General features: G+C 47.8%; 1 protein-coding gene across 3 annotated transcripts in view; it reads right to left on the bottom strand.

Moving 5' to 3' along the window:
• The window catches only part of NRK (Nik related kinase), a 100,672-nt gene extending 88,800 nt beyond the window's left edge, over positions 1-11,872 (bottom strand). For all 3 annotated transcript variants that reach the window (XM_062585000.1, XM_062584999.1, XM_062585002.1), the window contains exons 1-2: positions 11,816-11,872; positions 6,838-6,903 (exon numbers count right to left, since the gene is read on the bottom strand). In XM_062585000.1, coding sequence (XP_062440984.1) covers positions 6,838-6,903; positions 11,816-11,872 — 123 coding nt within the window. The remainder of the gene's footprint in view (positions 1-6,837; positions 6,904-11,815) is intronic.
• Positions 11,873-23,261: the final 11,389 nt, after the last annotated feature.

Genomic DNA, 23,261 nt, shown 5'->3' on the forward strand with positions numbered 1-23,261 from the left:
CTTATGAAAAATACCTGAAGACTGACCAAAAAGCTCAGGAAGAATATTTACCACTGGTGAACCGAGGTGACATCTTGTTTATGTGGACAACTGGAAAGAACACAAGTGCAGCACATGTTCCATACAGTTCTTTTGACCGATTCATTACACTGTCAAGTTTTCTGCACCATATGCTGGGTAAGTCCATGAAATACACATAATAATACAAAGAGACAAATAGATTGTCAATATATTTTTGGAGATCAATTGATAGGTTCTTTTTATTAGGTTCTACTACCTATAGCCCAGAGATACCAAAGCAGCACGTTCAAAAACATACATGCCTCTTTCAGATCATTAAAACAGATCTGGAAGGTAACATTCACATGGAGCTGTTAGAATTAGAGAGGTGGAGACACAATGATGTGGGTTGCAAGGCACTGAAGACCTATAATTTATTCAGAAAAAAGGTACAGTAGTTAAAGGCAAATTGTAGCAGGGTTTATCTCAAACATCTAGAAACAACACACTGAAGTCTCTACTCTTTAAAATTATATAATATCATTGCACTCATTTATTCCAATTGCTCATCACGTGTCTGGAGAGGTTTTTGACTGCAAATAGACCATTTTTCAAAAGTTTTTCCCCCCAAGTCCACTCATTTATTCTGAAGAACATAGACAAGGAACTATTTCAGAGTTGGTCAGGCTCTGTACTGGAGCATCATAAGCTTCAGTATGCAACATGCTGGTCACTCTGATCCCAATCTTCACATACACGATTCTGTACGCTGCTGAGCAGCTGGACTATTCTAATCAATGTCATCAGCTATGCATTTAAAGTGCCGCATATCCTCAAATGGGGATTTCAGAGGTTGAACTTACTATTTCTTACTATGCTGAGAAGATAACCAATGCATTTTTAGCATGTTTTCTTACCTTAAAATAGCCTACCCCCATGACAACATCTTAAATCTTACGCAACATGAGCTCAAAATGCCACCAGTTAAGAATGGAAATGCATTGCTGTCTCCCATGTGGACAATCAGGTGCAAAACATGGAAGAGCTGGAAGTGGCAGGCCTACCTACAAATTATTTGCAAGTATTTTACTAATCTCTAATGGCTGATCTGGCACATCTAATTATTGTACGTTGCTGGGCTCAAAGAGCCTTTATTGCTGACAGTTTTTTCCATCCTTACTCTTCTATTTTTGATAAACTAGTCCTACACTTAAGAGTCTTAATTGAATTCTTCTGAAATATTCACTAACTAGAACCACAACCTTATGATTTGCTAATTAATTTCACATGTATGATCCATTATTTTAAATGCCAGTGCTGAATGTACTGCAGCATTGCCATGTAACTAAGGAAAGAAGCCAAGATATAAAAACTAAAAACAAAAACAACCCCCCTCTCATATTTCTAAAAGTCCCCATGAAAAAGAAAACTGCTCCTGGATTCAGACTCGGACCACTATACACACAGGATGAATTTCAAATAAAAGTCATTGTCACTATGTTTTCGTGTGTTCTCTAAGTCAGTCATCCAGGATCCAGTAGGCTGGCTGGACAGTAGGTATGTTGCATCTACCAAGACTCACATCTCCTGTACTCCCCAAACATCCTCCCATCCAGGTGTAGGAAACTATCAGGAAAATATGGCATTCGGTACTTCAAACCTTAACACTCTCAGAGTCAGGTCTTCGACAGTGGCACTATCATGCATTAATCTCAAGCTTGTTCTAGAATCACACCCCTGTTGCCAGGATTAGCAGATAATCTCCACTATTTCTTAGCTCTCCTGGAGCAAGGATATACACAACGAGTTGACTCCATCCAGTAGACAGCAGCAATACATTTTCTGTACGCTCCAGCCTACAATACCAAACTAGCTTTTCACGTAGACAAGACAATCAGCTACGCTATTAAAAACCCAGATAAAGAAAACAAATAGACAAACAAGTACTTCTATCAACTGCTCTTGAATCACAGAATAGCATTTCGTTATTTGTCCAAAAATAAGTGATTTCCCCACTTGATTCATTGAAATCTTAGCACCTTGAAAGATGATTGACTTGAAAACTGTAACTGACCAAAAATTATAACAAAACACCCTGAGCTGATGTGACACTTTTAATGCCTGTTCACAGCAATCTGGAGACTCTGAAATCACAGCTCTGCAAGGCCAGGCATTCCTTAAAAGGTGGCTACCTATGACCAGACCTTGGAAGGGAGGTTTTTGAAATCTTTAGCTAATATATAATCACCTTTTGGATTGCACTGAACATAATGGCAACATTTCTTAAATTTAGCCTTCCAGTAACTGCCTGAGGCACTACCATCAATTAAGGCTTTCAATACAGTCCACAGGCTTTCACACTTCATAATTTAGCATGGCCATGGAATTTTTTCCACATAGTACCAATTCTTCCTCAAAAAATAAACCACGTTGCTTTTTAAAATTTTTCCTGCTTGGTCTCATTTACTTCAGCCAGTCCTTTAATGAAATGAATTATGAAAAGCTTAAGAGATTTAAAAATTGCTTAAGATAAACGAAGAAGTCATATTTATGCTTCACTGCACCCCTGCCACTGTACATCAACAGCAGAGTAACTCATAACTTATGTCAACAATTGAAGTGTGATTTAATGCCAAGAAACAGCTGTATGAAAAAAAATGGCACTTCCTTACTCAGACCTGCTTCCTTTAGATATATCCACAGTCTTATACAATTACATAAGAAATAAAATTATTGGTCGTGCAGGGCCCCTGGGGGGGGGGGCAGGGGTAGTTTCCCTCTGCCAGCCTCAGCAGCAGCAGCCCACCTTTGTCTTCACCAGATGCATTACTGGGAACCCATCTCCTCCCTTCCGAACTTCACAGTCCCAAATCTCAAACTCTCCATGCCCTCAGATTCCATTAAAGATATAATCAACTTGTACACAAATCAGCTATAGATCTGTTGCAATTTATTATCAGCCTGCAAGATCATACTCTAAAAAAACTTCAACTCTGGGAATGTGTCAAAGACACTGACCTCTCATTCCCTAAGCTAACCAAAAATGTTGGCTCTGGAAAGGGGCTGATCTGCATCATTAAGGCAAAGGAAGTAAAAAGCCCCAGTCAGGTGCTTTTCAACATCAGAAAACTAGCAGATTGTGCAGATGCTGCTGATGACCTCATTTGGCCCATGAAAACTTCTTAGAAGGACGAGGACTCTCAGAGCACAGCTCAAAGTGTAGGATTAGCAATTCAGCAAGTTTTATTTATCTTGTTCTTTGGGGCTTTTTTTAGCTAACAAAAAAAAGCCCAATAAGCTATGAAGCGAGTCCCACAGTCTGTTTCAGACGTCATTTTCTGCAGTGTTACTGCCACCCCAGATGACAGCAGATTCAAACTTCCTTAGCTTGATTGTGAGAAGAAATTCCAAGTCCATGTGACTGCAGGTCAGAGAGGAAGTGAAATCCAACAATTCGCGTCTGACAACTTCAACAGTCTCATCTCTTCCCAGATGAGGCTTGCAGTTAAGCAATGCAAAACACTGCTCTGCCTGAAAGCCCTTACTAATCAGCAGCCCAAACAGCCACTGGTCCTCATACTTGGAAGGGTTGCTCCATCTCCCCAACAAAGCCTTCTTGGCCCCTATCACTTATGGTCCACAGGAGGACAGTTCAACTAGTGCCTGGGAAGGTCCAAACTTCCCTTTTCCACACGTGTTCAGTGGAGACTATGCAACTGGACACTATCTAATCTTCTGTACTTCAAACCTGAGGAAACAAGGGTATGAAAGAGTAAATATTCATATTCTTCCAACTGCTGGCCAGTGCGCTACCTTCAACTGCCTTCACAGAAAACCCACAGAAAACTACCACTTTCCACACTTTTATTCAGAGTCATTCCTCCTGCCTTTGGCTCCTGGAATCAAGCAATTACCTGAAAAATTCATCTGTCATTTGAAGAGATAACTAAGCCTCTAGGTCTCATGACTTCTGAGCACCACCAGATTTTTTAACAGTCATACTTTTTTCAAAAGGGTTGAAATCATCAGTTCTGATGTATTTATGTCCTACTACTTCATAAGTTGTCAAAGAATCCCCTAGCTCTTAGCCAGTTATTATATTAAAATTCTAACTTTATAACTTTTCTAAACAGCTCTAGTATTATCGTGGATACAATTTATACCCCTTTCATTTCATCAGTGTTTTTATATGAACAATATTGTCCTTCAATAAATCTTTTTCCAAATCTCATGATTAATCCTCTATTTTTTTTTATTTTTATGGAGTTGCATTTATCAAAACATATAGCCTAATGAGTCATTTTCATAGCCAACCAAGCAATTCAGTGATCTTGGATATATTTGGTTGCGACTATGTGCAAACTACTATGTGTATCTATTTTTGAATGTATGGAAAATTCTGATGCTTTGAAGAATAAACACATGCAGTAGAGGCATGACCAAGTATGCGATTTCTTTATAACTTAAATACTTAGGATCACAGGCCTATACTCTTGACTAGACAAACTACAGGATGATTCCAGCACTGCCCAATTAGCTCCATCACTCCTAGCATTGTATACATTGAGACACATCCTACATAGCAGTGAAAAGAGAAGTGAATACTATAGCCTCACTTCTTTGGTCACTTCAGAAGCAGTAGTGCTGTTTGCATCAGCCTTCCTTCAAAGGAAATGGGATTTTTGTTCTGGTTGCAAAGCCAGCACCAGAGAGACTACCTCTGAGTACACTTGCTTGGTGTGCAGCATCTTTTGCAGAGGTATTTGAAAACACATTGGAGCTTTGGACAGCATGAAAACTGTTCAAAACGGAGACCGAGCTGACCACCTGCAGTTTGGAAGCCACACTTTGTATCTGCCCGCGTCAGCTGTCCTCGTTTGCGTTCTTCAGCTGCAGGGCTCACTGCCAAACTCCAGGGAAGAGCAGCTCCGGCCCCTAAGGAGGCCTCAGCAGAAGACTTCCTTCACCGACTGTACGTGTTCACATGAACAAAGCCTTTGTTACGAGCATGCTTCCACAGAGCTAAGTTTGGCAGAGCCAGGCTTTCACAGAGCCCCTTCACCTCTCCATCACGCGAGCTGCTCGCACCCCGCGCCTCCAGGAGCTCCCCAGATGCCCACAGTCCTGCGAGGCCCCATCTTTTGGTGTCTCGCTCAGGTGCTGCGGTGGCTGCAAGAGCAGGAGAATGATCGGAGGTTCAGACCACCCACTGTCCTGAGCTGTCAGACCCTGCTCTCCTCTATACACAGTGTAGTCACAAGTTAAGAACATACAGAGAGCAACTCGACTGATCCCTTGGGTATAATCTTTAATTTTGTCAACATTTCTTGCACGTTCAACATTCAAGTGAACCATATGATCATTCAAAACATTCTCTTTTGCAGCAGAAGCTGAACTATATTTTTCCTTCCTGTTTCTGGCATGATTAAGAAGCAGCTGATTCACCCTCAACATTGTTAAAAGATATCTAGATCAAAGTTTTTCCTTTCCCTATATGAAATAAGTCCAGACATGGGGTGGGGGGCAACATTTAAGAGGCAGTTTAGGGAGTTTTAGCAACTTTCATTGGTGAAAATCCCTGCGATTCCACTGGAAAAAATGTTCCTAGATGTTTACTGGCATCTGATCTGCCCATATGAACTCTCAAGTCTTTAGTTTAGTAATCCCGACCTCAGTATCTGAATGTCAATCTCACATACAACACAGGCTTAATCAGTGCAACAGACAGTTACATGAGGAAGATCCTGTTTCCGACATAAAAATAAATCTTAAAAGTAATATGAGAAAGTAGAAAATAACGATCAATCTTCTCTGCTTCTGCAGAGAGTTCTCCAGTTTTTGAAAAAGTATCAATAGCTTCAGACAGAAACTTAAATGCAATCACAGCAAATCAGCCATGAGAAGACAGACACCGGAAGGTAACAAGTGTATGAAAAAAGGATTCATACGCTGGAATCAGAGAAAGACAGGTAGTCCTCCTCCTGCGTTTCTGTGCATTAGGGGATCAATGCAGGAACAGCCTGCACGGATATACAGATGCTCATTACGTAGGCGCTTGCCTGCAGGGAGATTTGAGGGAAATTCAAGACCAGACAGCTCCCTCCAGGGCTGCGCTTCCAGCGGGCCAGCACCGCAGCCTTTTCCTTCCCATCTTCTTCCTCTGAACCAGAATGATGCATGCTCAGTTCCCTACTTTATCATGCCTATTTTCCCTTCTTAGATCATTCTTAAGAAAGGCTTTGAAACGAAAGAACACTTTTCTAGATTACTTCTTACAGCTTAAGGTGCGCATCGCACAACGTACGTAGCACGTCACGGCAGACACACTGTTTTGCTGCTGTGACTTCTTGACTAGTAAATCTGCTCTGGTATCATGGGCAGAAATGTAGTAATGGAAACCAAAAACTTCTTGGCCTGCAGAGCATGGTTAATTCACACCTTTGTCTTGCACAGTACTGCTATTTTAGTCTAAATTGGGTATTCCACCCAATTCAGCCTAAATTTAGATATATTGATGTTAATTTGCGCCAGCCAGCTATTTAATAATTTTGAAGAAGTGGAAATAACCACAAAATAGAAAAAATGGGGCAAATGGAAGTCAGTACAAGAGCCAACACAGTAACCTGGCCTGCAGCAGCCAAAAGACACACGAACGCATCAGAAGGAAGGGACACAGAGTTTCTGAGCTGACACCGTCTTGCATCGAACAGAAGAGATGGTGAGATAAAGCACACTATTATTGAGACAGTATCTTCGGCTTCTTAAACGGTGCTCATGCTGCTTCAGGAAAAAAACCTTGATCAAGAACAGCATCATAAATTAAAGAGGCATCCAAACCTTATAGACTTGTCCATATGTCCCATTTCCAACAACCTGCACCAGTTCAAATATCCCTGCAGGGTCCTGCAAAAAGCAGAAGAAATAATGTTATTTGCAGCAAAGCAATCACTTCATAAAGGAGCAGAACTGTTCACAATCAGATGAAAACATCTGTGGCACATCTAATGATCTATATTACAGACTAATGGGGAAACAACACAGCAAATACAGTATACTACACAGTATGCGATAGTATACTGTAAGCAATATATTGTTTTTAACATTTTCAGCCAAGTTGCTCAAAACTCCACAGAAGACAACTCAATGAAGATTTGTAACATGTCAACACTTTTGATATGACAAATAAATGGAGATGCAAGAAGAATTTGGAAAGTCAAGAGATATATCCAAGGTTCACAATGCAGCTTGGTGGTAGAATAAGGAATAAGATCCAGGCTTCCTATGCCTTAGAAACCACTGAGCTAGTGTAGAGGCTGAGCTGCTGTGCTCTGCTATGAAACGGTCAGGATTAGTAACATAACAAAGGAAAGACTCTGAATAATAATATTGAAAAATATCATACAAAGCAGCTGAGCCTGATTACCTTACGAAAGGGAAATACATCATCCCAGGGGAATCATAATACCAACCACAGGCTGAGAACTCTCAATTGCCCTGTTCTGCAAACACAACAAGATGAATTTGACTGATGTACTCAAGTCTTGGCTTTGAACTCAAACTAGATTGCTGCGAATTTACACAGAAGATTCACGTGTCCACTGAACAGTGTGGCGCACGAACCACACGAGCCCAACTGGTGGCTGGCATGAGTTGCACTAAGACCAGCCACTGCAGCAGATGTCCTTCTCCAAAAACTATGCGTGAGGAGCTGCAAGGGCTCGGAGGAACATTCTGCAGCAATGCACCGGCGAGTAAACATTCACTCCTGCGTGAGCGAGCGCATTAAAAAAAAGAACAGTTGCTCTCAAAAACTCACTTGGGAGATTTATATAAAAACATTAAGAACTCAGGAGACCAGTTACCAGTTTCATGGTATCTGGCAGAGCCATTCATCAGTCCAGCTCATTTCTTGGGATGATATCATTGAGAGATTTATATAAAATATTATTAATTCCATGTGTCAGTTTTACCACATCTGTTTCAGCAATCTGTCATGTCAGTTGATGTTCATTGGTATTGCTGAGGGATGCAACACAGAAAAGTTCTTTATCTCAGAAGCACAATTTCTACAACTGTGGTTGGAAGACTTTTTTTTAAGATACAAAACCATTTCTCCATGCAAATCCTATTTTAATTATATGTTATTATTTTAATAAAAACATTGCATTCCTCATATCTGATCTAGAAGTTTTACTTAGGCATAATAACCATGGAAACACCTGGGATTTCCTCTGAGTAGATTCTGCCTTTATCACCGTGACTGTCATGACAAAAGGGCAACCGTTTTCCCTCTCAGAGCCACACAACACACACTTCCCACACTGCCTTACCGACCAGCTATTCAAAGCAGCTCAAGTGGTATCAAAATGCAAGTCCTCCTGATATCCTCAAAGATCCAGTTTAGTCTCACACTGAAGGTATTAAGCAATTCATTTTTTTCTTGAAGTTAAATGGGGTTTTAATCTTATGCTTCCCAGAATGTCAACCTCACAAGATTTTTTTAACTATTATCTTTAAACCTAATTAACAATGCATTGCCAGGCCAATTTGCTCACTTTTGGACCTGTGCACTGGCTAGTCTGTTCTGCCTCTGATTTTTAAGACAAGAGTAGTAGGGCATGTCCGCCTAGGCTTAGTCCCCAATTCCTCTTATGCAAGAGGAAGTCAGTGAAACCGCTGGGGTACAGAAGTAGGCACAGACATAAGAGGGCTTGCAACACTGGGATCTTTGTAAATCACTTGGCTTCCTTGCTGTTTCTTCATTTTTCATTTCCACTAGCCTTGGATATACATGAGCTATACTCTTAGCCGCAGCCCAGCTGGCATCAGCGACATCCCACTGTCGCTGCTCGTACTAGAGCGAGAAGTCAGGTGGTTGCCACAACCCTGACTCGCGTGTGACCTGCCCACCGAGCCGCACCTGGTCTGCGGGCTGCTCCGCTCCGCCGAGCTCCTCCCTGCAAGGGTCTCTGTGCGGAGAAGGGCCCGTGTTCCTCCCCGGGGGCAACCCCAGCAGCTGCCCCACTGCCACACCTTCTGCTGCCGAGAGGAGCACTGAGGAGTTCGGGGGGGGGGGGGGGGGTGCACAGCATGCAGAGGTCTGCAGGGAGCTGAACCACATTTCTAAATTCTGAGTATGCTGCCACTGTCCCTTACACGCAAACACGTCCTCTGTCCTCACTCTTCTTCTCCAACCTCATCTATTCATGCAAATATAATAATTTCATGTACCTCAAAACCAGCTTCCCTCTCTCCCTCCAATCAATTTCCTTCCAATTTAGCATCCTAATAGCATGTTTCTAAAGGTTTCAAACACTTCCAGAAAAAAAAGTCTAAATAGGTATTAGCTTGAACTTTAATATAACTAAAATCCTACCCCTGTCCTTGCAATTAGGCATCAGTGTCTCAAGTTCCCAAAGCACTGACTGCAGCCAATACGCTTGGCCATCTCCTTCCTTTCAGTCAGGACTCAGTAGCGAGCAGAGCCTTGCTGGAGTCATAAAAGATATTACTTTGGGCTCTGACTTCGGTCCTTGCACTGCCCTTGTTTGCTTGGATATCAGCACTGCATCCTCCACCAGCAAAGTCTTCACAACAGGCCAACTTCTTAATTATCTTGGAGCTACATATCATCTTTGATGTAGTGTTTCCTCTCAGCTAACACTGAAGCCCCATGGCCCAGCTAACCCTCCAGCAGCCAGCCCCTGCCAAACTGCAAGGCTTCCTTTAACAGATGCCAAAATCCTGACCTGAACATTCATCACTTTAAGGTTAATTACTGTAATGGACTATACCATATGCTGGTCTTCTTGCTTTCCTGCGAGTCATCTGCAGCATGCTCAAAAGGCAGCAATGAGACTGCTGATCCGGAGGCACCCAGGCCATCTACTTCTCCTCCACCCAGCAGCATGGCACACAGCAGGAGCCCAGCTGAAACGCGCCCTTCCAAATGGCTGCAGCAAAACCCATGGCAGGTGCTGGAAACACCAGCACCACCACTTAGCCCCTACCCTCCAGCACTTAACAGAGTGACTGGAGGCATTTTAACCACCTGGTTGCCCTGATGAGCCCAGCCTCAGCAAGTCTGTAATCATCACTGCTTTCCCCATCAGATCACCCAGGCCTGCCTGGGCAGTAAAGCAGCTTGGGGCAGAAGAACTCCAGGGAGATGCTTCTCCCAGCACATGGGAGCCCAAACCAGCCCTTTCCATGACCCAGGGCAGGGCACAGCGAGCCCCTGTTTGGAGAGGACAAGGCTGGCTTGCACAGGCAGGGAGCAATCCCAGCCAGGGATGACCACATGTCCTCGCTGCCCTGTTGGTTCAGGCTTCCTCACCCCAGCTGAATATTGCAGGCAGCTCCCCAGGAGCCCCTAAAGCACAGTATAAAGGAGAAGTACCTTTCTTTACATAATTTCCATGGGGCCCAGCCCCACTTCTTCTTCATCCACCTCCACTTCCCACTAAACATGAACCCCAGACTCAGGCTGCAGACATGTCAAGCATGCTTCCCCAGGATGGACACATTCCTCCTTCCCCCGCCACGGCTGAAACTTGCAGCACTCCAGAGCCTCCGGGAGGTTTCTGCATCATCCACGGTTTGACACAAAGCCTGCTGCCTGGCTTGCAGCACTCTCCTTTTGCAAGCTTACACGGGTTTCTTATCATTTATTTAGGAAGATAAGATTCATCTGCTTAAGCTCTAAAGATCTTTCCCCATTTTATCTTACTCCTCTGGGCAGAGCTAGGGGGTCTCATACCATCTTCTCAAACACGACCAACTCCGCTGCCGTTCCGCCTCTCGCTTTGGCTTGGCCTCCTAGCGATATGATTTTGCAAAAGTTTTTCCCAGCCTTTTTTTTTTTTTTTTTCCTGATATTTTCAGAAAGTAGCTTCTTTTGATTTCCTTGTCTGGAGCTCACAGCATTTTGCCACAGCTGAGCTCTTCCCCTTCCTTCTCTCCCTGCTTCCGGAGAAGAAGCTTTCCTGCTCCAGAAAAAAATAGCATTGGTCGGACTGGGTTGATAAGCTTCCAGGTAAAAAAGCAAAGTGGAACTAAGGGGCATCATACACATTCTTGTTAACTGTCTGCAGATGCAAAAGACTAACTGGGTCACTTTTAACATGCCCAAAACTGGATTACCTTAAAAACTGCAAGCCACGAGTATAATGCCAAAGATTTACAGTAAACTAGGTGAACACTGACATTTTTAGCTTTGCAAAAAACAAAAAACCAAAAACAAACAAAACAACATCCCCCCCCACACACACACACACACATTTTCCTCTGGAAAACCCTTGTTTCTTGTTTGCCTTCTCTGCACAGCTCCACAGGACTCAAACCGCTCTCAGTGAGGTCGGCAGGAATTGCCCGTCAGCTCGGGGGGAGCGAAGCGCACGGCGGGGCGCAGCCGCCGCCGCGGGAAGGCGCCGGGCTGCGCGGCGATGCGCGCTCCCCACGCCAAGCGGACAGAGCCCGGCCGCCGCCGCAGCGCGCAGCGCAGCGCAGCGCAGCCCCTGCCCCGCGGCGCAGCCGGTCCCCCCGCGAGCAGCACGCCCGGGCCGCGCCACGCGTGGCGGGACGCGGCGGGGCCGGCCCACGCGTGCCACGGCACCACCGGCCGCGCCGGCTCCCCGCTGCACGGCAGCGGCGCCGTCAGAAGAAGAAAACGCGGAGCGGGGGGAGCGCGGAGCCCGCTGCGCGCCCCGAGCGCGGGCGCCCCGTCCAGGCGCCCCGGCGCCGCGCGGAGGAGGCGGCGGCGGCCGCGCAGCCCCGCGGGGGGACACGCGTCCCGGCGCCCCCGCAGCCCCCTTACCCGCAGCGCCGCCAGGTCGATGCCGTCCAGGCTCCGCGCCGCGCAGTCCCGCGCCATGGCCGGCGCTCCGCAGCGGCGCGCGGGGAAGCGGCGCGGAGCCGAGGGCGCCGCCGCCGCCGCCTCCGCGCGGGCCGGGCGCGCCTCGCGGCCGCCCCGCCGAGCTCGCCGTGCGCGCTCAGCCCGCGCCCCGCGGGCGGCCGGGCATGCCCGGGAGGCGCTCCGCGCTCCGCGCTCAGCGCCCGCGCACGCCGCCCCCGCGCCCGGCGGCCAGCGGCAACTTCGGCGGAGACATTTCCTCGGGAAAAGTTTGCAAGGAAGTGACGTGCCCGCCGGGGGGCTCGGCCGCGCCGCAGCGCGGGGCTCCGCGGGGGCGCCGCGGCCCGCGGGCACCTGCGCGGGGCAGCCCCGCGGCGGCGGCGGGCAGCGCCCCACGCGCCACGCTCCCGCGCGCGACTCCTCCACGCGCGACTCTCCCGCGCGCAGGCCCCTCCCCCCCACACTCTGATCCGCGGGGTCCCCTCGAGACCGCGGGGCCCCGCTGGCCCCACGCAGCGCGCCCCGGCCCGTGGCTTCGGACAGCTCGTGCCCGCGGCCGGCAGGGCGCGGGGCCGGCACGGGTCCTGCCGCACCTTTCCCGGCTCGAGGCAATTTTCCGCGGAGAAAGGCAGCTCCGCGGCCCGCATCCTCCCCGCTCCTCCCCACGGCGGCAGTCGGTTGTCCGAGAGTTTATAATAAAGTCGCGACACGGAGCGCGTGCCGGGAGACGGCTCCGGTCGCTCGCTTAAACCTCGGCAATGCTCAGCTCGCCACGCGTGGAGATTGGGGGCAGCGAAATGGGGCGGACGAGGCGTTCGAAAGCGCCTGCTCCAGCCTGGGAGTTTCTCGCACCTCTCCCAGACATTGCACAGGACTGAAAGGAATTGCATTAAAGGGTATTTCAAAAAAGATTTTTTTTTAATCACATGAAAGATATAAATGAAAGGCTATACTTTGGGGGTTATTTCTTAAAAAAAAAAAAAAGGCATATAAAAACACCTTTGATGGATGGCTTTTCATACGTCCCAAAAGGCTCTCTCGGAGGTAAAGACCCCACTCCGGGGCTGCCCTCATGTCAAGTACCCAGGAACACGAAGGAGCCGCCTCGGCCGGGAGCCATCCCAGCCCCGCGGCCGGGCACAAACCCTCGTGGGCCGGCAGGCCCCGCGGCGCTGCCCCCGGCAGGGAAGGGTCGGGCACGCTGCCGGGCAGGATGGCAAAGCCTCCGTTTGGCGAGCCTGCCCTGAAGTGCTGCCGCTTGTTGGGAGCATGGGGCATGTTATTATAAACTCTGCTGCCCGCTACAGTCTCTTTTGCCCTGTAATTACGAGTGCAGAAAGAACATAACATACAACTGTGTTGTAGTGGGATGGAAGGGCTTGTGGATAATTTGGGGTCTCATAGTTACAGACAAAAAAAATCAATGGAAATACAGATACAGACTGAGATAAAAGTCCTTAAACACTCCCCGATGCTCCTCAGCACTAGGATCCTGGCCAGAATATTGTCCTCGCACAGCAAAAAGCGAGCAAAGGGGCCGAAATTCTCAATCAGTATTTTTACAATCATAGACATGAAATCAAGCCAAAGTGGCCAAAGTGCTTTCGGTGCCTATTAGCACACCATGGTGAGTGCAATGCCAACAGCTGCGTGACACAATGTTGTAATAAAGTCATTTGGCAACTTCCCTGAGAAGAAACACCGATGCATCATTCGACTTCCAAATACTCTTTTACAATAGCCCATGCTGGGTGCATTAACTGCTGAAGTGGCCCCGGCTGTATGCTCCCTGTCCATCTGTAGGCAACATATTGATGCGCCATGACGGATTTGAGGCTGGTTGCTGCAGTAAAGCATAAGAGTTTTTTGGAAGACCTAAACGTACATAATGCAGCTATATGTGACATCTGCAGAAGTCAGCACGCAGTGACCACACACTTCCCCTGCACCCTGCCACCGCTCCCTGGGGCACCAGTTGGAACATCCTGGCCCTGGTGTCACCGTCCCATCAGCCCGAAGAAGTCAAACCAGAGCGTTGCTGTCCCTTATGGTCTTCCTGCCTTACATAAATCCATCATTAGCCTTTATGCTCCTGTTACTTCTCACAATCCCCTCTCATCTCTTCCCTGACCTTTGGGTTGTCCTTTGTCTCCTGCCACTTCCAGCTTCCTTCCTGCTTCCCCGTGGGGAACTGGTGTGAAACTCATGGCTCTTTTCCACCAAATACCAGCTGTCTCTCATTCCCTGCTCCATCTTCACGAGATTTTTTGCTTAAATTAATCCTGCTTGCTTTGCTTACCTCCCCGGTCTCACCCCTCGGTGTGATAGCTGTTACTTTGTCAGACCCTTTCTTTGACAACAACCTCTTTGGGAGCAGGGAATGTTTTAACACAACTTTGCACGGCCATTCACAAACAGTGTGGTGTATGAGCTTTTATAAATGACTAGTGAGAATAGCAATAATTTACAATGCTTCCTGTCTCCCTACACCAGCTGCTGGGCACGTGCAAGGACCTGATCCTGCTTTCGTTGAGCTAAAAGCCATACTAGCATTGGCTACCACATAGCTGAAGACATTTCACAGCCTGCTCCTGCAACCAAACCAACAATGGTCATTTTTCTGGTTTCCATAAATAAAATCTCAGTGAGGAGTGTTACTCCCTGGACTGCAACTCTTTTGGACAGGACCATTGCTTGTTTGTTTGTTCCCTGCTTGTACAGCTCCTGGCACATCTCAGCACCATCTGGTTGAAATCTGCACTGTACTGGGGAACATAAAGGATGCGTGCAAGGGCCCTGTTAATACCACCGTGCAAAGCTCCATCACTCAGCCCGGAGTCAAGTTATTTTGACAGCAGGATATTGCAAAAGGGAGGTAATAGGCCAAAAATATCAGAACGACATTGGGGCAGCGGGGAGAAAACCAGTGGCTGCAAAGTAAAATCCAAATTAAAAGTCACTGCGGTGCAATTCCTGTGTACTGCTTTAAAAGGGTACAAGCGAAGTGTGGAGGGAGGGAGCCGCTGCTCCCCAGCACCCGTGCGTAGCTGCTGCCGCTTGCACACCTGGAGGGCATGGCTGCACAAATGCAGCCCTTGTGCATGCTTGTTGCTTCATTTCCACGTGGCAACAAGCTCCCCCGCAAATGGTATGGAAGTCTGGTTTTAAAACTATTTCATGCCTTGTAATATTTTTGTAGGTGTATCTCAGCGTGTCTTTGCTACATGCTTCTATCACTGCTTTTTGTCGTCTTCTGTCCATCAAACCCTGCTGCTGCTGAAGTTTCTGCGGACAGACGCACGCGCCAGTCGCAGGGGCACCTTGGCGGGCCGAGCGGCTCCTCGCTGCTGCCGCCGCGGAAGGCGGTGCACCCCTTCCCTGCAGCGGCCTTGCCGGGCAAACAGAAGCAGCAGCTGCTTTTGCCACTAATATTGCAGCAGACCCGCTCGGGGCGAGAATGCCACTTGCCCGTAGCTGCTGTGCAGAGCGGAACTGGGTGCAGCAGCCCCGTGTTTTGTCACCACCCCGCGGCCTGTCCAGCGCACCTTGCTGGTCTGGGCGCCGGAGTAACCCCCGGGAGTCGGGAAGTTCAGTGTTTCAGCTCAAGCTGCCATTTAAGACACTGAAAAACCACATTCATCTTAGTAACAAGTGAAAAGCGTCCCTTAACACAAGTCCAATCAGAAAATGCAACAAACGCAACAGATAACTGCATGCTGTTACTGCGGCTTTCCTCTCCAGCAGCTCCAGGGCAGGTCCAGCGCAGCCAAATCCAGCGACCACAGACCTGAACATAAAAACCTTCCAACCCTCTCTCCACAGAGAGGCAGAGGATGTTTTGCGTTGGAAGGGAAGTGCACGCGTGCAGGGGGAAGAGCTTCCCTTGTTTCGCCAAAGGAAATGCCATTGTGCCCAAGAAGTGTGGGGCTAATCCTGAACTCTTCTCGCCGCAGAAACTCCCACTGAATTCAGATTTGGGCCCATCATAACGCTACTACTACTACTAATTGCTGCTGCCAGATGTGACACGTGGTAAAGGAAGAGAGTGTTTAAAGCTGAGGCTTGAATTGACACGCTGGCTTGCTTCTTTTAGCCTTGTTTACGCTGGGATCTTGGCTACAGGTGTGAACAAATGTGAAGCTGGCAGAAAAATAATTAAAAAAAAAGATAACCCACAACAGTACAGGATTTCCTGTTTGCAAGAAATAATCAGCTTCTTAAAATTTGGTTTCAGTCTGAATTAGGCAAACTGACTCTTTGCAACATTTCTCGGTTCTCTGAACTTCAGAGAAGTTCAGAGAAATTATCATTCAGAAAACACTCATGCACACAGCATCTTCTCCATGAAATTGTACCCCTGATGCTGCTCCGGGAAATGGATGTTCCTGGCCCTTCCATGACTGCGGGAACAGCAAGGCTCCGCAGTTCATGCCACGTTGGCAGCTCCAGAGCCAGCCTCCCTCCAAGTCCTTCCCAGCACGTTCAGGATCCAAATTCCAGCTCTACATCAGGGAGCCCTGAAGCACAAGCTATGCTCCCTGCTATAGAGCGAGGAGGCAAATCCTGCTCTGAGCTTCTTGGCTTCCTGGCTCTCGGCTTTGTGGCCCAGTGCCAGGGCCCAACCCCGGCATGCCTGCCTCCCCCGGGGCCCTGAACCGTGCTCTCTGCCATGATCCCGAGCGCTTGTGCCAGAGGAAAACAGAATCCCTGTACATACCCGCTTTCCCTGGCACTGAAACGTTCCCCGAGAGCTTTATTTTGCTGGAAGGTTTCTGACCTTCTGTAAGAAAATTGTGTTCTGCCAACGTAAGAGGTGTCTGCACCAGGGCTGATGCAGAGTCTAGGACTCAGACACCAACGTCTTGCTTCCAGAGTAAGAGTCTTTCGTAAAATCCCCCATGATGTCTGGTTTTTATATGAACTGAAGATTTTAGATCTCTCTTCCATATTTCTTTAGACACAACCCTGAGCTAAAAAGCAATGAAGTGACACCAAAGCACATCAAATCTCCTGGTAATTACGGATTTCACCCCCTCCACACCTCCCAGGAGTCCCATAAGCTCTATTTGGATTGCTCAGCAGGGAAGGCCAGTCTTCCTGCCTACCTAACGCTTCAGCAACCACTTTGTCCTCATTTGGTTGCACCAACACCAAGTATCTGTTACCTGCTGATTACAGGAGAGTCAGTGGGTGGCAACAGCCAGCATCATATTAAGCCTAACACCCATCCATCAACAAGGTTTCTTGGCCGCTGCTTGAATCATTTCTCTTTACAGTGTCATTCTGGAAGTGATTTATTGTCACTAACGTTTTTTTTTTTTTATGAGTCCTGGGGTACAAAATCTCTGCTGCTGAAAATCTTGATTAAGTAGGCCTGCCACTAACTTTAAAGTTTTCCCTTTCCCTTCCTAATTATAGTATGGTTTCTTGCCACGAGTGACTTCGGTAGGCTGTCAGGAACAGGATTACACACTGCCAAAACCGCATAGGATTGCACAGAGCCTGGGACCGTCTTCATGCTAGCTTTGTGCAGGCTGAGTGGCGGTATTCACACAACATACATACTGCCTGACGAACACAGAAAAGCTGAGAATAGTTTCATCAGGTCACATCTTTGAAAATACTGGTACAATTTATCTCAGTTGCTGCTGCTGCAAAAAATCTTTGGATTGCAAGGCGGGGGGAAATTTAGGTTTCAGGCCACAGACACCCTGTATCTTTTAGTTACACATTGAATCCACATTTAGTTAAAAGACTTTAAAGCAAACAGACAAATTCCTCCAAAACTCCATCCACTTTATACTTCAGTGTTTCTACGATCATCCCGGCAGCTCTTTGAGATCAGGAGGATGTCTTTGTTTTCAGTGGGTTTTTGGATCAGGCACTGAATATTTCTCATGCTTTCTTCTATTTGAACTAAAGAAAATTCCACAGTTAAACTTTGTTCCAAACATATTAGGATTGGGCCAGAATGCAATACTTAAACCTGAATCTGTCTTCAGATTTACACTTTTCCGAGCTTGCTGGTGTTGGTGTTGAGAGACAGGGTTACTGCCCTTAGTAGACCGGGAATACCAGGAATCCAGACAAACAAAACAAAGCAGTCATTTCCCATACAGTCCTCGGTAGCACATACAGTAGTTTTCAGCTCTTAAAAAATTAAATAAATAATTTTTTTCCAGTTCCTGGCAGCCGTGATAGTTTAGTTTCACAGGATATCCAAAATGAGACCAAACAGCTTCCTTTCCAAACGACTCCTGAATGGACAGGCAAGTTGGAAAAAGTGCCTCTTGCTACTGTAATCACAGCCAGGATGTCCAGCTCATTTCCCAGGGCAGAATTTAAAATACAGGTCTCCCACAAAACTTGCACTGCTCAGACCACCACTCAGTGGGATTCTGCAGAAATTCATTTTCTTTTCAATTGCGTAGCAGCAGGCGTGCCTGAGCGATGTGTCCCCCAGCGCATAAACAGCACGAGAACCCCCTTCCCTGCCGGACCGATAACCTCTCCTCTACTGCGTGACCCAGGACTTGGCAGTATTGTTTCAGCGCAGCAATTCACCGTTTCTCAAGTAACACTCCGCCGCTGGAAGTTTCCTGTTTCCTTCAAGCCCGGTACACTTCCCTGCTATCCCAGCAACAGCCGAGCAAATCTTTCCAGCGAGAAGAGTCTTATTTTCTCTTTCTGGACTAAAGCTAATTTGCATTTCTGTCTTTTGGACTCTCAGTCCAAATAACTGGTTGTGATTTTCTGCAGTAACACAGGAATCACACAAGTAACTGTTTCCTTGTGTGAAAGCTGTTTCCACTACGCTTTCTCCCATTAAAATTTTTCCTCCTTTGATTTTCTTTTCTTTCCTGTTCCAGTGGGCGTTGCGCTCTGAGTACATGCCTAGTGTCCGAATACCAACATGGTATCTGCACACTGTGACAAGACCTGCATAAAGACCTGGCCTGCAAATTTTGCAAAAGAAGAAGATGATTTATTGAAATAAATTGAACTCAAATTTTATATTACTGTTTATATTACAGTATATTACTGTTAATGTAGGTATGTGCCTATCTAGAGGTTTTTCACTTCCCTCCTCTAGGACAACTAGCAAAGTTATTTCTGTAGGGATTCATTCAAAGTAGCAACCGTTTAAAATGAGTTGCAAGGAACAGTAGCTATATGTTACTAGGTCATCAGATCTCAAAAGATTTTATGAATACCATAATGAATTTCAGCCCAACATCTGTCTACTCTCTGAACCAGATGCGATTCTGGGAAAAAATAGCTGCTGCCTCTTCACAGGCAGATTTCTTAGTAATAAAATCCAAATACAAAGAAATCTGACAGAGCACAGTTTCATTGCTACCACATTAAATTTATCGGTCAAAACATGATGTGGCACACAACCAATTTCTTTTGTGAATTCCAGACAAGTTGTGGTATCTTTTCTGACAGACAGAGGTTTTTGACTTTAAAAAAAACTTGTAGGCATGGTTTTGCCAGCCAAATGCTACCCTTGGATGACTCAGATCAGAGTTCCTTTTTATCCAAACCACTGAAGTTTGATGGTTAGCTAAGAAGGAACTTCTATCTGAATCATCTGTGGTTTGGGGGAAATGTGAGATAAATGCCATTTTTGTTTTGAAAAGAAATAGACACAGGGCCTTGGGTTTGTGCCTGGCCCCTCACCTTTCTCACCCCCTCCAAAAAGGCAAATTCCAATGCAGGGATGACTTCTGATGTACTTAAAAAAAAAAAAAGCTTTGTCCTGTTTTTTTTTAATGTCCTATGCCAGTTCTCTGTAAATTAAAGAGATTTTCTCAGTCCTATTGCAAGCCTAACCTGTGCCTCACAAATTATACAATTTTAAGCTTGCCTTTAGCCACAAACATAGTCTACCTCATTACTCAAGTCCCACTTACATATCTACAGTTCCCAAGACTGTTACTTCTCCTTTTCTTAGGGGAAAAATATGTAAAAGAGGAACTGCAGTTTACGAGCCCTCATCCAGCCCTTTGGAACAAAAACTGGCCTCTGTGACCTATTAAGCGTCTTCAGGAAAGTTTCCTCTATTCTCACTCCAATTTCTGTTCAGTTCCAAGTTATTTTTTGTCTCAGTACTTCATCAGCTTTGAACATTTCAAACACACTTGGATGCCCTAGTGCAGTGCCTGAGCCTTTTAAATCCTCCTCTTGTCCTCCAGGGAATTGTTGCTCTGTCTTTGGGAGGTTGCCTACTGCTTTTTGAAGTGTTTTTTTTTTGGGGGGGGGTATTGTTGTTTTTTTATTGCTGTTTTTGAGGGTTTTTTTTGAATTGCTGGATGGGAGACTCCAAGGGAATCTCGTCTGAGCCTCGAGCAATAGCATCCTCTTCCAGCAGTGACCCATGACTACGTCCATGCCTTTTCCTGAACGTCCGTGCCAGTCTTATCTAAATGTTCTCTGTCTTCTTATATTAATAGCAGCGTATCGCTTCCAGCCAAGTCTCGGCTGCGTCTGCACCGCCGTGCTCCGTCCGCTGGTCGCTAGCGGGGCCCTCTCAAAGGGCTGTCGGCGCTTCCCTCAGCTGGTTAGGGCACGGTGCTGAAAATGCCACGGTCAGGGGTTCGATCCCCGTACGGGCCACTCGTTCGAGGGCTGGACTAGGTGATCTCCAGAGGTCCCTTCCAACCTTACCGACTCTACGATCTATGATTCCCCTGCGCCCCCAGCCCCACAGCAGCGGGGCTCTGCAGTTGCCTTGATACTGCTGCTGCACGGCGCAGCTGTCAGCTAAGACTGCAAATAGCTTAAAAAATAAATCAAAGTTGTCCAGTGGCCTAGGAGGAACTGGAAGTCACTGTGCATCTGCCAGTCATTCACAGATGTTTAGTCATGGAAGTTTTGTGGGTAGGGAACGCGTTCGTGGCAGCGGTCCGAGACAGGGCGTATTCAACGTTTCTGTTGATAACCTGGAAACAAACTGCTGCCTCGCCTGCGCAAAGAGGCAGCGCGATAACCCACGGCGCGGGGCCGTCCTGTACAGCACGGCCGGCCCAGGTACCCCAAGCCTTTAAACAACATTGGCCCTAACACCGGTGCATGCCAGGCTACATGCACCCCGTGGCGGGGACCCCCCTTCCCGCGCCAGCACTGTAAGCACGGCACGGCATGGCATGGCACGGCACGGCACGGCTGCAGAGGTGAGGGAAGGGGCTGCACCTCGCCCATGGCTTTGTGAGACGGACGCTGGAACGCCAGCTCCATTTCTGCTCGGCAGATTATTAAAAACACGCTGAGAATTAGGATTCAGCGCAAGGAAGTGGCACAAAATCTAACAACTTAAGGTCAAAATGTCTTACTGCACGCACCTTGAAGAACTAAAGCCCTTACTTTATTAATAACAGAGGTGACTATGTATTTTCTCCTAAGGAGAAAATAGCAGGTACTTGAATCACAAGAGATATAATGAGAACCAGCAGCTGAAGCAGAAACTAGATAAAAAAAGCAAAGTAGAAATAAAGGCACCACACTTGGACAGACCAGTTGGTTTCCATTTCTTGTGGGTCTCTTGCTTTCCACCTCCTAGGGCAAGTGAAAGAGATGCTCAGGCCTCAGTTCCTGCTGCTTCCAGCAGCCCCTCGGGGACTGCTGCAGTCCAAAACGACCGGCGAACGAGCCGTCCCGACCACACGCAGCGCTGCGCTTCGGCACCCCCCAGGAAATCGCTCCCTTCCCGAGGCTGCCGGGCTGCTTCCCAGTGCCTGAGCCTCGGCAGAGCCCCGAATGGGCACCCCGGAGCATATTTGGGCTTAGACTTCCAGCAGGGAGAACTGGGGATTTAAACCTGCTTCTCTTTTAATAGAGGCTTAAGTACTTTAAGGAGTTTAGCTCCATAAGCCAGTTAAGTATCCGTAACTCCTCGAGCCCTCATACCTTCTTTGAGCAGTTTGCATGCTTACACTGCTCTAAAGAGCAAAAGCCGATTCCATCTAGCCGAGTATTTCATGAGGCCACGCGGCGAGCAATCCCACGCACATCCGGGAAGTCCGGGGTCTTCCGCAAACCGGATGCGGGGCGCACCACTCCGACGGCCTCGCTGCCGTGAGCAGCTTCTTGCAGGCTTGGAAAAAGCCGGCTTCACCCGTAATCCTTCTCTTTCCAAAAGCCCGCGTTCTGGGTTATAAGGTAGTAGACGGGCTTTGGCCCACGCGCTCACGCACGGAGAGCGAGAGGAAAACAGGCCGGTTATCGTCCTCTCTCGCACGGAGGCGGCGGCGGGCCGGGCAGACGCGATCGACGGGCCCAGGGTCGCGGCACAGGCGGCAGCGCCGCCGGGCGTGCAGCACGCACCCCTCGAGTCCCGTCCCGGCGCCTGCCGGCCCTTCTTGTCTTCTTCCTCTTCATCGGTTAACTTTAAAAGCTGGAAAGTGTTAATGCATTCACCTGATACTTGAATATGAAAGCTTACCACCCAGTCTTTAAAGCAGTGGTAATTTTTTCTTTCAAATAAACAAATCAGTAATGTCTCGAAAGCTAGAAAAACACATCATAAAATTTTCTGCACGTCACCAGGCCCCTCAGTTTCCTGCAGGACATTTCTCACATCACCTTATGTAATATATACGAAAAAGAAAGTTATTGCATATCCCCCAAATGCTGTAACCGTCACTTTCCTGGGCCGCTCCTGTTTGGTAATTAATAAGTATACATCGTAACACTGCGTTACGAGACACGGCTTTAAGCTCCTGCGCAGGAGAATTAACATGCCTGCGATAACGGTACGAGTCTGTAAACAGTTGTGGATTAACATTCAGCGACCACAGAATCTTCCCTGTGATTAAAAACCCCACCAGCTGCCCAAGCTGCTTTCGTCAGGAAAGTCTGCATCATTTTGTAGCCACAAAAATGCAGCTTGACTGCTTACTTGAGGTCAGTCACGTGCTCGTGCAGAAAAGGAGCATTCCCATTAGCGTCAGAGGACGGGCGGGCTTGCTCCCCTCCTCTGGGAGCGCTTCGGCCGTGGCGAGGCTGCCAGGTCGGCGTCTCTGCTGCTGCTGCTGCAACAACAGCAGGGCCACGTTGCGCAGAGCTCACCGCTCTGCCTGCCAGCCCCAGAAAACGCCGTGGCCGGTCCCCTCTGCCTTCACAGCCCCCGGGCCGTGCCCCCCGCATCGGGCTCGCCTGCCGAGGTTGCCAACTCCTTCACACCGTTGGGTCTCGTCCTCGGTGGACCTTCTAGTAGAAGGTTCTCCTCCTGGTTGTCACGGGCCCTTCCTTGCAGGGGGCAAGGAAGGTGTCTCCAGGCTTCAGCCGCAGGCCTGCAGCTAGCGCCGTACGCGGCTGCCGCGGCGTGAGCCGTGGCCCACCGCGCTTCCTCCAGCGCTCCCCGCTCCCTTGGTTTCGTGGCGTTACCCCCAGCCCCGAGGCAGAGGAT

This window comes from Rhea pennata, chromosome 11 (assembly GCF_028389875.1).
Source record: "Rhea pennata isolate bPtePen1 chromosome 11, bPtePen1.pri, whole genome shotgun sequence".
NCBI classification, from domain to species: Eukaryota; Metazoa; Chordata; class Aves; order Rheiformes; family Rheidae; genus Rhea; species Rhea pennata.